Here is a 21,473-nt window from a genome sequence, read left to right on the forward strand (position 1 = left end):
AAATACAAGTTACCTAAGTACTACATATTTTTATCAACACAAGCAACATTTTTACAGTTTCATCTTTACACAGGGTGTTTCACATAATTTTACGAGTCCTGCGCCTAATGTACGCACCCAAATATACAAAAGTCACAAAACACTAGATACAAAGAATACACATTTCCTTATTTCATTTTTGGAAACCCATGACAGTATTTTATTAATAGTCATAAATTGTTGTTTTTCGCAATCAATTTTTATTTGTACTATCAAGAGACGACATGAATATACTTAATTCTAATCTATTTAACTTAATCGCTAACTAACTAAAAAAAAAGGGGTGAACAAAGTAAAGATTGTCAAAATTTGGAATCAAATTCGTGTTGGAATAGTATGTATTGTTGACTGTATTTTACAGGCGTAGGCCACGTAAAATTACACTAAACATCCTGTATGTTTTACCAAACACTTGATAAGACCTAATATATTATCACTAACAGTTGCTAATTCAGGGTCAGAAACTCACCTTATGAACTCTATTGACTATGTAAAATTTACCAATATGTAATTCCAACAATGTATTAGCTGTTTCAAAACTATAAGAGCGCTAACGTCGCATTTTACCGAATTATTTTATTAAATAAGATTGATAATATTGAATTGAAAATATAAGTATAAATATAAATTGAAAATATAAATTACATATAAAGTGCATGAATAATTTACATCAGCTAATTTTCAAAGAAAATGTGACGTTGGCGTTTTTATAGTTTTGAAACAACTAATAATGTTTAATGTTTCTTGGTCACAAAAAAGCATTACTTATATTGTAATTGCACAGTAACTGTTTTTAGTGTGGATTTTTCGAAAAATTTACCTGAAAGTGGATTTGAATTGATGTTAAGTTATCTATCGAGACTGACCTAACTTGCCCCTTGGCTCAACTAGCCCCGCCTTACCCTAAACACGACTAAGGATATGCCCGATCTGATCCAGCGGCTTCTATATTTGGCTTTGCTCGCTATTCAAAAGTTTTTTTCGATGCTATCGAAAGTTTCGCAGACAGTTCAAGGCGATGAGCTGCTCGATACAGCCTACGTCGCAAAATCCTGAAAAAGTGAAGCTTTCCCACAAAATCTCCGAGTCAATGCATTGTTGTTACACGCCACCACAAATAAATTATATTTGGCAACTCATGTGAAAACTGCACCTTTAAATCACACCAAAACACTTAAAACAATAATTTTAGCACCTCGGACAATAATAAAAATGTTAACTTTTTACATTTATTACTTGTCAAAGCATAAATTTATTGCTCATTTTGTAATAAATCTTGGGCAGTGCTATGTTGAAACTTTGTTTGTTTTCCTTTACCCGCCTAACTCGGGTCGACCAATTTTATTGTCTACTTTTTATTAACAGTGTTAGGCTTGAATTGAAAAAAATTAAGCTAGACCTGCTGCCGAAGTAGTGCACGGTTGGAATAAATTAGAGACAACCGCTAGGCAAAGTGAGTAATTGTAGGCCGAAAAGCGCCCGGGGCCCCCAGTAACCTTAATATTGACTTCTCTGTGATAATAGGGCCGATCGTTGAATAAAACTAAAAGCCCTCCTGCGACAATTTTTACGAGGCTTTTATTGCAGTCCATAACGAGCTGTCTGTTTAGTAACGAGCAGCAACCGCATTAAAAATTAACGTAAACTTAACTGTACGAGTTTGATAGCCCCTTTAACGTGTTTTACAGGCGCTCTATGGGTTGGCGCCTGTAAAAATCCGGGTAATTGGCCGCTCGCAAGTTGCTTGTGCTTGTAACGTTGCGTTTTGTTCCAGGTGTAAATATGTGAATTATGGCCACGATTGATAGTGGGACGGAGACGCTCTTTTCCGACGACTCCTCGTGTGAGCTGTTGGGCTCACCGAGCGTTTGCTATGGGGACGAAGGACAATTCGAGGATAACTGTTCGGAGGTCAACAGACTTGCGCCTCCGAACATACAGCCGTTTAGTGGCGTTTTGGAAAAGGTAGGAAATTTCACAAAAATTTTCAGCTACGAAGGTGAGATTACCATAAATGCCAACTGTGTTACAATGTTTATAACTTTATTGCCATCGGCCAACAAAGGATTAATAAAGTAGATGATTCAGGGAAATGTCCCACTGAAAGCAATGTCGTAAACAAGAACGTCATAAAGTAAAAATGAACATTTGCTTTGAACGGCTTTAAGTCACATTAACCTCGAAATTTACTTACGATAATTGCAAGCTGCGTAACAGACTTTTGACAATTATGGCAACAACCACAATGTTGTAAAATAAAACTTAAATGGAACACAAATTTGATGTACCTACCACTAAGAAAAAAACTGCTTTCATTTCAAAGCTGGTGCTTTAATTTCTTTGTACCTCTACACACAAATCAGTAAAGTGCTTTAAAGCAGTGTTAAAATGTATTGAAAAATATTTAAAAAAAATTTGCACAATTAGTTATTTCAATGTTTTCAATTTTATTTTATCTGAAACGTTTAGTATTAATGTCAACTATACAGCGTGAATCAAAAGTGTCGGACAAACTCTCGTATGGTGATAAAAGACGTTCAGTTAAACACAAAATGCAATCAGATTTTTTGATCAAGCAACTTTTTTTATTTATTTTTTAATTTGTTAATGAAATATAATAAGGATGTCGAATTTAATTTATTGTTGAATTTACAAGTTTTTTTATTGTTTTAATTGTTTATTATTGATTTATTTTAACACGTGTTTGTTTAATGTTGTAAGAGCTGTCGTTTCCGCTAACTAAAGTTATAAAAATTTAATTTGAAGCATCAAATAATTAACTTAAAAATTTAACTTTGAAGAGCTACAAGTTGACCCAGGAGTGCGTAATCGGTCAATAACTTTTTTGTTACTTGAAATATTGCCATGCCGTTTTTATTGTCCGATAGATCGACTATTTAAAATCTACAAACTAAAAATAATTTTATTATATACAGGGTGTTATATATAGGCTGGTGAACCAAAGTTATATTTTTTTAAATGGAACACCTTATATGTTTTTGTATACAGAGTGACCCACGGGTGTGTAATCGGTCTATAACTTTTTTGCTATTTAAAATATTGCCATAAGATAGATCGTCTTTAAGTACACAAACTAAAAACATTTTTATTATACACAGGCTGTTGTATACAGGGTGGTGGACCAAAGTTATATTTTTTCAAATGGATCACTTAATTCATTTTTGGCATAATTAAATTCTACGTAAAAAAATAATGTAACTTTATACATGGGTCCACCTCTTTTCATTTTGAAATTATTTACTTTTAGCTATAAAAAAGACCATTTTTAAAAAAATTATTGCGAAGTCACCTATGAATATTTTGCGATAAATTTGCAACAGAAAAACTCAGAATACCTTCTAGTTTTAGCAATAGTCGATTTTTACGTGAAACACGCAGATAATGTACAGGGTGTACCAAAAAGGCAAAAATAAATAAATAAATAAATAAACTCTTTTTTTTTCAAATAGAACACCATATATTTATTTACACGTATCGATAGCATTTTTTATAAGCTTTCTAATGATATGCGCTTTGTATAGCGAATTTAAAATGTTAAAAAAAATTTCTTTTTCTTTTTATTTGATTATTAATTTTTGATGACAAAAATTCATTTATGTATCATGTACTTTATCTGCGTGTTTCACGTAAAAGTCGACTAATGCTAAAACTAGAAGGTATTCTGAGTTTTTATGTTGCAAATTTATCGCAAAATATTCATAGGCGACTTCGCAGTAATTTTTCAAATATTGGTCATTTTTATAACGAAAAGTTGAATAATTCCGAAACGAAAAGAGATGGATCCATAATAGTTTAAATAACGTTACATTATTTTTTATGTAGAATCTAATTATGCAAAAATATATAAGGTGTTTGATTTAAAAAATATAACTTTGGTTCATCACTCTGTATACAACACCCTGTGTATAATAAAGTATTTTTAGTTTGTGTACTTGGAGTCGATCTATCTTATAATGAAAACGGCATGGCAATATTTAAAATAGCAAAAAATTATAAACCGATTACACCTCTCCTGGGTCACCCTTTATATCTCGTGAAAAAAGGCTCAAACAATTTTTTGTCTTAGGAACTCTGCTATCCTTTACCAGCACCCGAAAGATTGTACGGTACTTTTGAATCACTCTGTATATAAATGTTTGTCAAAAAATCGAAAACTGAAGACTTTCTGTAAAAGTCTTTGATTTTCTCATTTTTTAAGTATAATTTTTATTTTACTAACAACCTGGTAACGAAAGCTTCAACCGTTAGGTAAATAACCATCATTTGCCCGCACTAGAGCGAAAAATCTGCAGTGGTGTTTGATTGGAGTCAGGAAATAATTGATTTATAGTTTTAATGTCCAATGTCACAGTTACGTGTTTGCGCTATTTTTTGGTTCATTTCCGTCATATTAGAGCGTTTGTGTAAACAATACGAGCCGAGAATGCGGTGATTGCAAAATTCCTTCAACGATTTGCATTTAAGCGTCACGCAAAAATAATTACGTGTAAAAGTACAGAAAAGAAATTAATACGATTTTAATTACAGAATTTAATATCCATTAATCATTCAACACAATGTGATTAATGTCAATTACGTTACAAGTTGGGTACTTAAGGTATGAATGAACAACAATTAACACAACATTCATAATAATATTTGTTGAGTGGAGTTTTTATCGTGACTTCCCGCTTTGCAATAATTAAAATCGATTCCGGGAAGCTCGTCCTGCTGCTTCCATCCTATTATCCTCCAGGTTTCAGGCGCAGCACAAATGAAACGTTTACTTTTATTTTTGCAAAAACTGGTTTCGATTTATTCGATTTCGGTTTCGGCTGAGCTCCGGTATCAGGTGTCGTAAATAAGGCGGACGAAGAACGTTAACACGAGCACTTCTAGAAGGACGGACCGCCTGAGGCCCAAAACGCAGTGCTTCTAAACAGCCAAAACGAGCGGTAGTGCAAATAGACAAAAAAGCGGGATTTCTGTAATGCGTTGTTGAATGGTTCAGTGGTTGCGACACGAGCGATTTCCGTGTCGCAGGAACCAACAAGCGTTCACAGTTATCCAAACATTTGCTCTTTGCGATTTTTCGCAGCGGCTCGAGAATTTCCACTTTGCGGTGTAACAAATTGCGAGTGCATTCATCATTCGGTGATCATTAATCTTCAAGGGTGCTTGTGATTACGACCATTCGGTAATGACATCGGCGGATGGCTCGTGCGCAGACCCGCCCGTCACTGCCCCAGGATATTGGTCGGCGACCGTGAGAACGCGCACTGCTTTGCATCTTCCTTCGATGGTTGGAATAAAACGGACCGCAGACGGCGGCGGCAAAAACCAAAAGGATAACGCAAAAATCACACAAAAAAGATCCAATGACATAAGAATTTTGCTAAAGAGGTCGACCATTTTTTATGACCGGGGCGGACCTGTCCATTCAGCGGTCGGACATGCCAACGAATGCAAAAATAAAAAAATCTTAATTTTTTGGAAAGACCGGCATTGTGGACACAATTATAATTTTTTTCTAATCAGAATTACATTTGAATCTGATAAATAGAATCCAGATCTACGATCAATCTTAGAATTTTTCGTCGCGAAATTATTGGACAGTTTTGTGAAAACTGTTAAATTTTCAGCAAAAACTAACAAGGAAAAAAAAGTCGTGTCCTCATTAATTTTTTATAGTTAATAATAATACGATTGCGAAAACACAAGCTTAAATTTAAGCGTTTTCACATGAGTGTTGTTCAAATTTTTTTCGTTGGAACAAAACGTGTTTTATATTATTTTTTTTAATAAATAAATTTATTTTAAATTTTATATTTAAACGTGTTTAAAATTAAATTTAAAATTTGAATTTAAATTTTTTTAAATTTACATTTAAAACACGTTGCTATTGGAAGCGTGTTTTAAAAAAGTGTTTATAATCTAGGATTCAGATATTGTAACAAAGCTTAAAATGTTACTAACAAAAAATATGTTAAAGAAAAATAAAGTTTATTTCTCCATGACGTTCAGCAGTGTCACTGAAAAATTACATCATTTTGTATATATTATATCCCTTTTTAGTATTTTTACCAGAAGTTTTATATTACGACAATTACAGTACAGTAAATAATGTTCTACATTTAGAAAGCAGGTACCTTTTATTAAACAATATGTGAAATTAATTTCTCATTAAAAAATATATAAAGGAAATAACATTAGGGAGTTTATATGTAATCCATGTTCCACGCAAGCGTTGTGAGTGACTTTTTAACTATTTGGGGTTGAAAAATGTTTACTGGTGTGTTTCACCACGTTTTGTAAGGAAATAAGCTTTTTTACATAGGCATTGTTACACTAATTGTTGAAAATGAATTGTGATTTGTAATCTGTGATTTAACAGAATATATTTGAAATTGAAAATTTTGTTGCTTTGGTTATTTTCCTAGGGAATGAAAAAAAAATGTGAAAATGTTACTTGATTGAATAATGGACAAAATTTAATATTTAATAAAAATAACTGATGAAAAATAATCAATCTATAGCGCACTCGTAAGTATAGATCAATGTTATTCCTATCTACAGGATTGTCCATCTGAGTTTTCAGCAAATAACTGCAAATGTGTTAGAATTTGCCTTAGAGTTGTGATAACAAAAAATGTTCGTTATTTAATTCTTCATCCAATGATATAAAATTAAACAGAGTTGAAGTCATCTTAAACTTTTAATTCATTAAATTTAGGAGTAAAATAGTTGACAAATCAAGATTTTGGCAAATAAATTCGAATGTGTTGGGATTTACGTTAGGGTTGTTTAAAATGAAAGAACGTTTGTTTTCTAATTTTACTTCGAATGATATAAAAATAAATAGGAGTTGCGATATAAAAGGCTCTAAAGTTTAAAAAGTTGAAATAAATTGTAAACACTCTGTAGTAGTTCAGGTAATTTAAACTTAATTAATAAGTCTGTTTCACCTTGTTCCTTGTTATTACCTCGTAATAATGTCATCAAAAAAGCATTATTTATATTTTTTATTAATCTTTAAAACTAAAGGCGTTAAGCCGATTTTTTTTTTGGTTTTTACTTTTTCAACAGAAATTCTTGAACCTATTTAAAAAACACTTTAGGGACATGTAAGAAGCTAAAAAGGTATCTTAATGAGCACAAAAAATAACAGCTTGCCATTAAATAAAGTGTTATTATGACATCATACTTTTTTGGGACACTCTCTATAATTGCAAATATTTTTCTTAAATACGTCCTAGAGTATAAATAACGTCCACAAAATATCAAAAGTCCAATTTTACTAATAACTAACCTACAGAATTAGTCTATTAGGTACGAGGATGATAAATACAGGGTCGCTAAAAAGTATGGATACAGTTAAATATTATAAAAACTATACATCAAATCTTATTGCGTATATAAATTCTACCGTTTTAGATGTTTATTACATTTCTCCATTTGTTCTTCAGATACAAGGCTACTTGATTTTTTTTAAATAACAACAAGGGTCAAATTTAATATTTTTAAAACACAATTTTTTCTGAGTTTTATGGTACAACACTTGCATACCTTAATTTAATCTAAACTTAAAAAAAAATTCGAAAAATTTTGAAAAATGAAATATTTTGTTAGCCTTGGAAATGTTGCCTTTATCTATCGTTAGCTCTTTGATGTTTAAACATTGATCAAAAATAGGTAAAAGTTAAAAATAATTATAAAAATATAATTTTTTACTGAAAAAGAACACGTTTAAATTTTAAAAAATTAAACACAAAATACTTGATTTTTATGCTACCAAAGAGGTTCAAAATTATTTCCACTAACTTTGTAACTTTCTGTCTCCATGATAAACCAACATGAGATTTTTTTTCGCTCAGTTTTACTTAAATGTGGCATTATTAAACTAATTATTGCAACCAAGTTTAATTCTTGACTAATATACAAGTGCCAAATATCGCTAATAGCTGTATTTACAAAGCTAATTAGTTTTACTATTCCAGAAAATTTTTGAATATTTTTTTTGCTTTTTAATAAAAATAAAGGTGGGTATTATCACTGAATGCTCATTTAAAAATGCTTAAATTTGACCCTTAGTGTCATTTTAAAAAAATCAAGTGAAACAATATTTTACATTATTCGAAGTATAATTTTTTTCCGTCGGTTTATAAAATGTAAAGACTAAACTAAAGAAGTCCGGACCTTCGGTTTAAAATTTACAAGTGAGTGAATAGTTGATAATAATACGAGTGCGAAAACAAGTTCGAGGGCTGTCGTTATGCAACGAGCGTATGCGAGTTGCATCGCTAGACACCCGAGAACTTTATGCGTTTTCGTATGAGTGTTATTCAAATGTTTGTTTGTTGAAACGTTGCTAAGGGAAGCGTGTTTTAAAATAGTGAAAACATTAATTTAAAATACGTTGCTATGGGAAGCGTGTTTTAAAATAGTATTTATAACCTATGATTCAGATGTAACATTTCGTACATGAAAATGAAATTTTACATTACGCTTCGTAGTATTGCAGTATTTACCGTAGGTAACCAATAACCAACGTGTTTTTACGAAAATTATTTTGCTGAATAGCTTTGAAATCGTGTTTTATATGAATTTTTCAAAAATTGTTAAATCTTCCGCATCCGATAACAAGAATGCGAAAGAGGGCGTTCTTACCAATTCTTTAATATGTTAACTGAAGGCTTTCTGATACTCTGTTTTGTAAAAGGAGCTTCTAATGCGAATTGAATTTCTTTTAAACTCTTTACCTATTTTTCATTCAATGTATTGTTTTTTCGCTTGGTAAGCACTTAATTTGGTGTGAACTGTATAAACATTCATTTAAAAGTCAATGTTTAAGTGTAGTTGAAAACTCAAAGCGTTTAAAATGCTTCAGTTCTCAACAAAAATTGCGGATAACAAGAGGTTTTTAAAGCCAAAAATTGTTGAAAAAAATTACTTCCTAAATCATCGACGCACGATCGCTCATATTTTATCACAACGAACTCAATTGTTTGAAAACAGAAACGTGATGAATAAAACTGGCCCGCTTGCGGTACACCACAAGTCAAACTCCGTTTAATAACACATGTTTTGTATCGCTTGAAATTTTTTGTTCGTTCATTGAGCTCCTCTCACCTCTTTAAAAGTTTGAGCACTTTTTTAAATGACACGACGATCATCACAAATGGGATAATAGCACCATTGTGAGGCCAACCTATTATTAGATTCCGGGCTGACGCGAGACCAGATCAAGATAAAACTCTCTGGTTAAGCGTCCACCAAAATTTGGGCTTGTTTGTCGTCGGAATTTTGCCGTGTTTTCGTGGAGATTGTGTATTATTCGGTTTCGGAAGTGTAAAAATCGTGTCTGATCATAAATCGAATCCAGCGGTGCCTACTGAGCGCAACGCAATTAGCCTCTTTCCACCGCTTCATGTGTGTCAGACGGGCGGAGGCTCTGCCCCGGGGTTTGACCCTGCGGAACAAGGCTAACCAACCGTTCCGACCATCATCTGCAAAAACACACTATTACGCCATACGCTCGGGAAAAATATCACAGAAAGGCTCAATTACCATAATTCTATAAATTATTAATCGCGGAATTGTTCGCATCGGATTAATTACGTGATGCTGGTTCGTTCGCACTCGAAACGTGCAAGCACTGTAATTTCGCCGTGTTTATAAATAGATGGGCTCTGGCTGTTTTCTGCCCATTTTGAGTCGACTTTTGGTCAATCGAAATTATAGCTACACACATTCCGAACTAAGTGGGCTATGAATTCCACACACCTAACATTCCAGAAGTGAACAAGTTCATCGACAATTATACAACTTTTCTTGTTCCGATTTAATTTACAGTCTCGATCGGTCTCGAGATGAATGAAATCTCGGATTTTTCTTGCTCACGTGTGATTTTTCTTCTTTTATAACCCGGAATATAAATGATCGGTACCGCTAACCGCACGATGGTTGCTTGTAGCCTGGGGCTTTCGATGAAAACCCAAAATGTAAGTAGCGTCAGTGGCGGAGATGGAAATCGGGTCCATCACTAACCCATTTTCTCCACCTCTTCATTAATTGTATTGTAAACAAACAACAAACAGGTTGATGAACTTTTCATTGGAGATTTTATGCAATTTTTGTTTAGTAAATTAAGGTTAGCGACTAATTTGCATTATTCAACTCGTGGTTATTATATGGCATGCCATAACTTGAACACAGTTAGTGCAATTGTATTACATATTATAAATGTCATAAAGTTTTTACTTCTTGCAATAAATTTTGCAACTCTTTGTGCAAACTTGGCGCTAATAAGAATAAGACATTCTTCGACATGTTTCAAACGAAAGCAAACCTTCACATGTGATTAGAAAGCTCGCATTTATCGCCCTAAGGGACAGGGTATTTGCATCACTAGGGCGACAAGGTATTTTTCGTTTTTTGTTTTAAAAACAAAAAACAATCAATCAATACGCGGAAAGCGATTTTTCCAATTTACTCTAGCTAGCAATTAAAAAAAAATCAGAACTTTTAAGGGCGTCTTACAGGATTAAATCAATCGTGGATTTTAATTTAACAATGTAAAATAACTTTGAAAAATACTATACGGAGAAAAATGATAGAGTTTAGACCAGCGGTTCTTAACCTTGCTAATAATTTATGTAAAAATATGCCTTTCGACTTGTTTCTCTCAATCTGGCTTTTTTAAATTAAATTAAATCGTAGCAAAATATTACAAGAGTAGATAGGCTCTAAATTTACATCTTGCGGTTTATTTTGGTCGATTCGGTTTGCTATCTAACACGAATAGCTCTTATTAAAGAAGTAGTGAAAAAATTAGGAATCAGTTTTTCATTGAATTTTTAAATAGTTTGGCAGTGATTAGTGCTAAATAATGGCCGATTTTTTGGATTTAAACCTTTTTTGTTGATACACAATACGCTCTAAGTTTGATACAGTGGAGTCTGGTTATAACGAACTTCCGGATATAACGAACTAGATTTGACTTAAAATGTGATGCAATTTTCCATTTATAACAAACTTTTTATCATTTTCTGAGAAATATGACAGAGTTAATAATATTAAAGGAGCAAGTGAATGTTATTAACTGTTGAACAGATTATTGAATTAGGTACTAACTGAAAACATTTTAACCGGTGAAAAAGTGTGTTTTTAACCTAATTACTGTGTGAATTTGATAGGTGTGCAAATATTTTAAGATAGTAGAGCTCAAAAAAGTCAAAATAAAACAATTTGCTTAACCCAAACTATTACTACTTCACTTTTACAAATTTTTGGGATATACAGGCGGTTCTGTCTAAACCCCACATTAGAAGTATTGGTGGATCTAGTAGTGATAGTCGTTTAAAAGTTTGTATACAACCATAATCGCTTAGGTCCTGCTCAGTGAAAATATTTTCAAGATGGTGACACTTTCGGTTATACCGAAGTCACTATCAATTTCTTTATTTTAAATGAAAAGCTATATTTTTTATGCGTTTTTGGATTACTTGAATTATTTTAAGGTAGTTTTTATTAGCTTTTCTTATACTTAAATTTAGCCGTTTATGAAATATTTAGAGTTTTTGATTTTTTTTAGTTCAAAAATGGTTAATTCTGCAATTTTTTAAAACTTCGTAATATTTTTTATCTCATTTGAAAGAGAAAGCTTAGATTTTTAAGTTTTCAGTTCATCTTTAAGTACCTATAACTCAATTTTTTCAAATAAAATGCCATAAATTTTATTTCACTAAATCGTAGAGAATTTAATTCTGCATCGATTTTTATTGGGATTGAGAAATTCATTAGCCATAGGCCTTTTTTCATAGCTTGCCATGGAAAAAATGTGAGAAATTAATTTTTTTAACCAACATTCAATGAATTTATTTAATTTTCACAGGACGGACATCACAATTTTGAACTGAGTTTGTCGTTTGTTTAATCAAAAATGTTTTTGTGGCAAACTATGCAAAAATAGCTATGATTATTGATTAGTAAGAAATTTTCTACAATGTCAAAAAAACCAAAATAACTTGAAAATTATCACAGTTAAATATAGGGAATGCTAATATAGATCGATGCGGAATGAAATTCTCCTCCACCTACTAAAATAAAATTTTGGACATCCCATTTGAAAAAAAATAAGTTATGGGTACTTGAAGTTGTCCAAACTTAACCTTAAAATTTTTGGGTTTATTAACCTTTTTTCCAGTTTTGAACACACTGGAGAACAGATATAGGCTGTTTTTTTATTTCTACAAATGAGATTTCGAAATCGCTAAAACCAAGAGAGTTACCGATTTTTTAAGTGACAGGTGCAAATCAAAAAATTTTCAAAAAATCTTAAATATTTCGAAAACGGTTAAACTTAGGTATAGGGAAAGCTGATAAAAACGGCCTTAAAATAACTTAAGTAATCCAAAAATGCAGTGAAAAACATAGCTTTTCATTTAAAATAACAAAGATGTTAGTGACTTCCGGTGTAACCGGAAGTGCCGTCATTTTGAAAATACTTCCATTGAGCAGAACTCAACCAATTATGGCTGGGTACCAACTTTCAAATAAATATCTTTGTTAGAACTTTCAATACTTTTAATGTGGGGTTTAAACGGAACTGCCTGTATATAGATTGCAACCTCCACTTCGGCCCCTTAAAATTTGTCAACTAGAATACTTTTTTCAAAGATTACATTTTTATCATTTTTGTTTTTGTGTGGCTGTGGCTTTAAAGAACTAAGCTCAGAGATCAGATTTGATTAAAATTTTTGTTGGTGCCAATTTAATTCGCCGACCAAAGAAATTTCTCTTTACCTACCTCAGAAACTAGAAATATTCGGATAAAGCAAGTTGAGTTATTTTTTACTATTTTCACTTTTGAGTTCAACCTCAACCCTTTTTAACAATATATTTACTTATACTTCACACAGTATACAATTTACTGTTTCACTGATTCATGTTTTTTTTTAATAGATTTTTATTTATTTCGTATGTAAGTAAAAAAACCTTTGATATAACGAACTGATTAAAGACCATCACTGTATTTTCCCATTATGTTGAAGGGTCGGTTTACAGAAACTATACTTGGTTCACTTTTATAAAAACCATTGTGGTGCAAATGGCGAAACTGTTACCATGACAACTCATATAAAAGCTAATGCTAAGAGTACCTTATTTGCACCACCATGGTTTTTATGAAAGTGAACCGAAAGTAATTGGTTTTAATAATTATCAATTATCACTTATAATCTATCTAAGACGTGAAAAATTAAACTGCGACAAGTCACAATAAATCCTAGATATTTTTCACTTTACAAGTGAATCATAGTTGTTTACTAAACAACGTTTAAGTTAATTATAATTCAGTGAAGTGTTCAGTGTTCAATGTAGTAATATTAAAATCTATACAAAGTTTCAGATTCGTTTTTTTTTTGCTTGTGAAGTCAAATGGAATCTTATCTAATCTTTTTTTCCTGGGCACACATATTTGTTTATTTTCTCATGGGTACATTTTCAATAATTTTGTGTGACGGTGTCTGTAATAGATAGAGTAATAGAGGAAAGCAAACACCGCGGGTTGGGCTCTTTAGCAATTGCAGTTTGGCGCAATTCCGGGCTTAATTTGGCTGCATTCCGGGCGCCGGGGTAGGCGCTAATTGCCTCTAAACGTTCGAATTTAAAGTGGCCTCGAATCCGGTCGTCTTATTGTCCGTTCGGCTCGGCACCACACCATCGCAAAGCGACCAACAAAAATCAGCAGCATATCGCTTTACGGTTTTATTTTCTTCTTTCAGGGTAAGGTAGTGATTCGACCGATCGCTTTTAAACCTGCAGCCATGACACCTGCGGCAAGATTCGGTTTAGCAGGAGAACGATACGGATCAACGCCTATCCTCACAAGACCCGGTTCGCGCCTGACTCTGTATGGAAGTGAGTGCTGGGCTATTGTACTCGAATTCTTCACTAATTCGCTCTCTTCTTATAGGCACCAATGATTTGCGACAGCCCACCGCAACTTCAAACTATTCCCTCGACCGAAAATTGCGCTCCTCGTGTCCTTCGGCCTCCTCCTCTTCGCCGCCGCTTGCCATGAGCTCCCTGACGTCGCTTCCGCATAAGCTCGTCAATTACGACAGCCTGGAAAGCGTGAGGAAATCGCCCGTTTCGACAGCCGATGGCTCGATGATGTAAGTATGTATTTAGAACCAACCGGAAAAACATTGGCCATGAATGGAATTCTCTTGTTTAAACCTCGGTTCGAAATTATACTAATAGTTTAATCAAATAAACTTGCACTTTCATAAAAACTACAGTCAAGTACTTACAACAAAAAGTTTTAAATCAAAATGGTGGTTAGAAATTGAAATTAGAAATTGATTCAAAAAGTCGTTTTTTGATTTGTAATTGTCCTTATTTTGAAACAGTTTGTCTAATAAGAAAGAAGAAATACGTATAAAGTGACAAATACGTACAAAATGACAGGTGACATAATTTGGTGAATTTTAGCGAGCTGCTGAAAACGGCATTACTTGACCTAAAGGGGTGTTACTAAACGGTCAGAACGTAAACACGACTCATTCTTGTATCGCAATGTTACGAGTATGACTAAAAATAAATTTGTACGAGTTTTTTCGTTACGAAAATTATTTGTATACAGGGTGTCCATTTTTCGAGCTCCACCATTGGGATCTCAGTTATTATATGAGATGCGAGGTCGGTTAAATAAAAATTTGATGTGCTATTTTTAGTTTTGGAAATATTGAGCAAAATAAAAAAAATCTAACTTTCGTTTATACAGGCGCTCTCAGATAAGACTTCAGGTTTAATATCTCAGTTATTTGTTAACCGATTGTCATGAAATTTAAAATGCACATATTTTAGGAGATGGTCTTTCAATTAGGGGCAAAAAATGACCTCAAGTTAAAAAATAAGATTTTGAAACACATTACTTTTATTTAAAATTAAGCCAAATTACCGTTGGATCATTAAACCCCGAAAAGTAAATGGCCACACAAAAAATTAACCAAATCGCTCGGCTGATCCAAGAAAAAAATTAAATTTTGTCGTTAAAAACTTAATCCAAATTTTGATAGTAATTTAGGCAGTCACCTTTTGAAACAATTGATGAAGCATTTCTATACGGCATTTTGTGTACCACTGAAAAAAACTGTCAAAAGTGTGCGTGCTGTCTGAAAAGTAAAATTGTTTTAATTTGGTGAAATTACTTTAAAAACCAACAACAGTGGCTGAAATTTCTGTGTTGTTGAAAGTGTCGTTGGACTTTTTGTAAAATGTTATTTATGAAATTTAAAGTTAAAAAAATCGTCGATAATTTAAAGACACAGGAAGCGTACCTGAACTAAATCGAGTGAGGACAAAACACGTCACTGGAAACGAAGCAATAATTGGGGCTGTAATTCAAGCTTTTGAAGAGAATCCAATCAGCAGTGTACGAAACATTTCCAAAGTCCTGAATGTTTAAATGTCTAGAATTTTTCAGTTGTTGTTCAGTCTTTTAGTCCTTTTTGAAAGAATTAAAGCATCCAGTACCAAAAGTAAGACAAAAATATTGTTTTTTAACTTTGTATGGGTGAGAGATAATTGTGAAATATCTCTTGCGTGATAGTTACGTTTCTGCGAGTAGGATTGACCAAAATTCAATGGTAGTGCTCAATTGTCTCATAGAGATGTACGCTTTTGCATCTATACCTACGTTTAACAGTTTGTTTCTCATTTTTCTCGCTAAACAGACGTCTTCCACGAACGAGTTTTTTCTGACAGAATTTTTCACTGACTATAATTTTTTTAATATAAGTCTTAAAGAGCTTAACATTTGAAAAAGGCATGTAAAAATTACGTTTTTAAGACTTAAGTTGTTGCATTAATTGGATTTTAATTTTTATCTTGTAAAATATCTGCATTTTAAATTTCATAAAAATCCGTTGACAAATATCTGAGATATCAGGCTGAACACCCTGTAATTTTGCTATGCGAAAACCAAAGGAACTAGACGTTTTTAAGATGGATCTTTTTCAGACACTTTTTTTACAAGATTTTCTATATCTGTCACCGTCTTTTCCAAGGCGTTCTTGATGTCAGAGTTTCAACACTCAACTTTGGTTTTCCTTGTAGACACCATATTTGAAACTTGTATTTTTGAAAAGTTTTTTGTTTCTGATTACATGATATGATCGAATCTTACATGCTGACTAAAATTAAGAAAAAAGCGTTATTACCTACAAGTAGCGCTTTGAAAAAAAAAAACGTCAACAATTTTGCTTAATAATTATGTTTCTTAGTTTTTAAATAAGTACCTTGGCGGAAATGTGAACCTTCCAGATCCAAATTCACTTAAACCCTGAAATCTAGTTTGTTTATAAACAAAATTGTTGGCGTTTTTTTCAAAGCACTCTTCGCAAAAATGCTTTTTTCTCCATTTTGATCAGCATGTTCTAGTTAAAAACGTCTAGTTCTTTTAGTTTTCGCCTGAAAAAATAAAAACGAAAACTACAAATCGTCGTTTTTTTTTCAATAATTCAAAAACTAAAAATGAGCTCCCATGGTGGAGCTCGGAAATCGGACACCCTGTACATTACACATAACGGATATCTAATCTGTCTTGAAAAAAGTTTTATCCTATTAGTTTATTTGTTTTGTTGTGACATTATTTATCGGGAATTTTCGTCCAAGTTATGACTGATAACTTGGTTTAGAAACTTAGAAGCCTTACCTGATCAAGTTCTTTTGACAAAGTAATTGACAAATTATACCGGAAGAAAATAGTGTTTCAATATCAAACTGTAAATTAAATAAGAGTGAAAAAAAACTTACAATCAAACAGTTTACAAATTGGTCAAGTTAATTTTTTTCTATACAATAAAATCACCTACGATTTTTTTAGAATTTCAGGTAACTTCCAAACCGATGTTTGTAGGATTCGAGAAATTTTTTATTTCTGAATATCGATTCCGATATAACTGAGATGAAATAAAATAAATAAAATTACATGCACTAAGTTATTGCAATTTAAAATTATTGCAATATGCGCTCAAGATAGAGTTGAATTCAAGCCCTGTTCATTTTTTAAATTTGCTGCCTATTTTAAGAATAAAAAAACGGTAGTTAATAAAAAAATCTAATAATGACACGCCGAAAACAATTTTTATGTCCTAAAACGCTTGAATTTTGTTACTTTTTTGACTAAATAACGAAATTCTTATCAATTTCAAGTAATTTAAGCAATAAGAAGTAAATAAACAATTTTTGACGCAACATTAATTTATTGTTTACTGAATGTTTACGTTGTTTGTTTGATCTTTTACCATTTTTAGGACATTGATATGTTTGCAAAAAAAAAACGCTTGACAGTATCACATTACAAAGGTTAACTTGCAATAGAACTTTAAAGTGAAATAATAATTAATTTAACATTAAAAATTTATTTAAACTATTTGCTTTATTTTTCCTCGTCTCTCAAATTCTTGCAATTTGAAAATTTTGCTATACAAATCAGAGGAGTTACAAAAGAACTGCATTTTTTTCAGTTTTCTTTTATCCTAACCAAAATTTTTATTTAAGTTACCTAAAGTTTAAAACAACCAAACCGGCTATTTTAATCCAAAACGCAATTTCAACTATAAAATAACGGTTAGTTTATGAACGTTAAAGTCTATACATTGGTTGAAAAATCTTTTGCAAGAAAACAAAGTTTTATCTGTATCCAGTAGAAAGATATAAGGATGTGAACGCAAAGTTTGCCTACTTTTAGTTTTTCAAATTTTTTTTACAATAACATTTTTTCATAATAAAGGCAATTCCAAATCAAAAACCGACCTTTGCATTCGTTTTCATCGGAAGATTTTTATATGTATAAGAATCAGTTTTATGATGAATTTCTAGGCAGTCGCGAGCACTAAAAAAGTTTTTTCTACTTTTTTTCTACTTTCTTTGTGAAAACGAAAATAAAACATTTGTGCAACTCCTTGTAATAAATTTTTAGGGTTGGGTGTCATCAGTCATTAGCATCACAGTAATCTAGTGTGTGATCTGTCAACAGCGTCAAGTCGTTTATTGATAAAGCTAAAGATAAACTAATTAAAAACAAACAACCAAAATAGAAAAAATGGTATATTACACTCGTTATATAAGACTTAATTGTGGCAGTTAAACATTCGTGCCATGATAGAACGTCTTATAAAACTCGTATAGGTAATAATATTATATTGGAATAGCTTGTTCTAGGTTAGAATATTCGAAAACTCGGACAACTTTTTGACATTTTAAGTTGGTGCATTTGTTTTATTCGTTAACAGATTTTGTGCCCACAAAAAATACTCATATTAAATAACATAAATAAAAATGGCAAACGATTGTCAATAATTGTTTCGTCTTTAGCAGCGAAATACTTTTTACTGTTAAAATAAGAGGTTTTACTTCCGTATAGTTTTACTATTAAAATAATAGGTCATATTAACTAACATTGACTAGGTAATTTGTTTTGTTAATTGTTAGTGATTGCAGCAAAAAATTTTAGAATGACGTTGACGACTAAAGTTTAATGCTCGCGACTGATCTTCAAAACACCCTAACTCTGTTATTTGAAAAATATGAAAAAAATCAAAAGGATATTTTTATGTAAAATTGTGTTTAAATTTTTTTGATTTGAACTGAAGGCTTATTTAACTGAACACGAAGCTTGATTTCTTCGTGATTTTTCCCACCTCGGTGCACCTTCGCAATCCGTTCCGGTGTTGAAAGATTCATAACGGATGTATCCACATCGCTACAATAGTTGTTTGTTGTCGTGTGTAGGAACAAAGCGTCGTATCGTCTATCGGGCGCGGGCGGCGGAAGTCTCCTCGACCTGACGCCGTCTCCATCCGACTCAGGAGTGTCCGAACTGGAGGCGGCGCTGCGCGACAGAGACTCCGAACTCGCCTACCTCCGCCAAACGATGGAGCACAACGAGCAAGTCATTTTCCGCGTCTACCAAGAGAAGGAAAAGGTCTGGGAGCGCGAACTCAGAAGACTCAAAACGGTCCACGAAAACAGACTGAGAACCAGCGCTCAGAAGGCGCTCAAACTCGAGCAGATGCTCATGATGCAGACCTACCAGCTGCAACAGGACAAGAAGCGGCTCTGTGCCGAGACACAAAGGGCCAATTGCCAAAGCGAGAGGCTCAAGCAGGAGGTGAACGCGCTCAGGGGGCGTCTGGAGGAGACCGAATGGGGGCTCTGCCAAAAAACCGGCGAGATTTCACTCTTAAAGTCACAGTTGAAGGATTATCAAGTGAGTAACGCAACTAATTAATTTCGAAAGTGGATTTTTTTATTACTTACAAGCTTTACTTAACTTGCTTTGGTGTCTCTTTCATATTTCGCGAGTCAAATTTTAAAGAATTGTCATTATCCGAATGAACTGAAATTTTGCGTACATACGTAATTCTTGTTAGTTATTACAAACGTCGTCTGCGTTGATTGACAACTCAGTTGACAGTCTGTCCACTAGCCCAAAACTTGTCAAAATCGTAAATTCCAGTAGATGACGCGCACGTCACGCTCCAAAGGAAACTGTAATTCTTGAAATTTGAAAATTTAAGGAAAATTAATGTCACAGTTGTTGACAATGTTGACATAATTGACAAAATGTTGATCTAACGCAGAAATAATTAATTTTTTCAGCTTAATAATCATTGTTTCAGACTTTGTATTGAATTATTATAATGCCAAATGTTCCAAATTATAAGTCGAGATCAATGAAATTACCTACTTTAAATCAGTTTCTGAAAATTCAAAAGCAGAAGAAAGAATGTACGTACCAACTCAGGATATACTCTATAAATGGAGAAAACGTTTGAAAAATAACGAGCATAAAATGGTACCAAATGCAGTTTCATTCTTACTGCTGAATACTAAAGTGATTACTCGTTTCAGTTTCTTTTTGTCACTTCAATTAATTTGGAAAGTAAGGCGTTAGTAAAACTTAAAATCATTAGAGTGATTTGTTAAAATCTAGGTATTCCAAGACTATTCCGTTTTGATTTTTGTGTACAAATCGATTTAAAAGTAGGGCTACTCAATAACTCTGACATATAAACTGTTTAGATACAATAAATTGTGAACTGTAAATGAATTGTGAAGGATTTAGACTCAAGGATCCGAAATATTAAAAGAATAAAAAACAGGTAATGTGATGTTTGATTATGCTTTTAAAAATTTGGAAATTTTGGTCATACCTTAACTCCAAATCTTTATATTTAAAAAATAAGTAACTACCATATTTGCGTATAAAATATCATAATTTTTTATGTACTCCTTTATTAAAAAAATACAACAAAAAGTAGACAACCCAAAAAACATAAAAGCATTGTTTTTGCGAACAAAATTTAGCAAAGATTCAAACCAGAATAAATAGATTCCATTGGAACGTCGACTTGTCGCTCCCTCAAACGGCCATTTTTGCCAGTGGATGAGTGGACACTGGATAGACTTTATATTACCATAGAATAAGAGATAGATTACTGACAATAAACGCAGACAACGGATTTAAAGTAGGTGACTTCGTCTTTCTCAACATGTTCACAGTTCGGAACATAACAATTACAGATACTTGGTATTTTAGTAATTCAATGTAAAGTTTGAAACAATGATATTACGTTTATTAAGCTGAAAAAACGGATTATTTGTGCGTCAGATCAATATTTTGTCAATCATGTCAACAATTGTGACAATAATTTTACATAAATTTTCAAATTTTAATAATTACAATTTCCTTTAGAGCGTGACGTGCACGTCATCTACTGGAATTTTACATTTTGACAAATTACGATTTTGGGCTAGTGGACAGACTTTATACAGGATGTCTCAAAATTGACGCCCGTGCTTTTAGGGTTTGCTTCAGAAGACTAAAACAAATCGAAAGTTAAGAGTGGAAAATTGTCCGATTGTCCTTCATTATCGAGTTATTGATACGAAACTAAAATTTAAAATTTAAACATTAAATTTTATTAAAAGCGAATTTACCAAATTTGTTGTCACGAAATACGCTACAATGCGATTAAGAAACTTTTCCGCATATGCCCTAGCCTCTGTAGCGCCATTGCCATCAAAAACACCTGTAATTTAATTATTAACCGAGCTTTTAACAATCGACAAAATCTCGAATGTAATAATGTAGTAATATCGTATCATTTTAAACATTTAAAACCGAAGGAAATTAATAATACTCCTCACTAGACAGAGTGATCCAAAGAATTTTAACATCGCTAACATCAACTAATGAATTATGTTCCACAAATAATTGGAAATACAGCATAATTTAAAATTAGAAGAAAGAATGACCTATTCAGGATATACTCTTCAATTTGAGAAAACATTTTAAAACATGTATAAAAAATTGGTGGTAAATGCAGTTCCATTTTTGCTAGTAATACTCTTTCGAGTAA

The 21,473-nt window shown here is 32.4% G+C and overlaps 1 protein-coding gene across 2 annotated transcripts in view; it reads left to right on the forward strand.

The window, feature by feature from the left end:
• Positions 1-21,473, forward strand: part of LOC654963 (uncharacterized protein) — a 42,751-nt gene that overhangs the window by 19,795 nt on the left and 1,483 nt on the right. The window contains exons 2-5 of one of the 2 annotated variants that reach the window (XM_961432.4): positions 1,814-2,004; positions 13,824-13,959; positions 14,015-14,216; positions 18,841-19,318. In XM_961432.4, the coding sequence (XP_966525.2) occupies positions 1,831-2,004; positions 13,824-13,959; positions 14,015-14,216; positions 18,841-19,318 (990 nt within the window). In that variant the 5' untranslated portion in view covers positions 1,814-1,830. Of the gene's footprint in view, positions 1-1,813; positions 2,005-9,889; positions 10,041-13,823; positions 13,960-14,014; positions 14,217-18,840; positions 19,319-21,473 lie in introns of those variants that run through there. The other variant, XM_064356284.1, reaches the window with a different exon arrangement.

Source organism: Tribolium castaneum, chromosome 4, assembly GCF_031307605.1.
Source record: "Tribolium castaneum strain GA2 chromosome 4, icTriCast1.1, whole genome shotgun sequence".
NCBI classification, from domain to species: Eukaryota; Metazoa; Arthropoda; class Insecta; order Coleoptera; family Tenebrionidae; genus Tribolium; species Tribolium castaneum.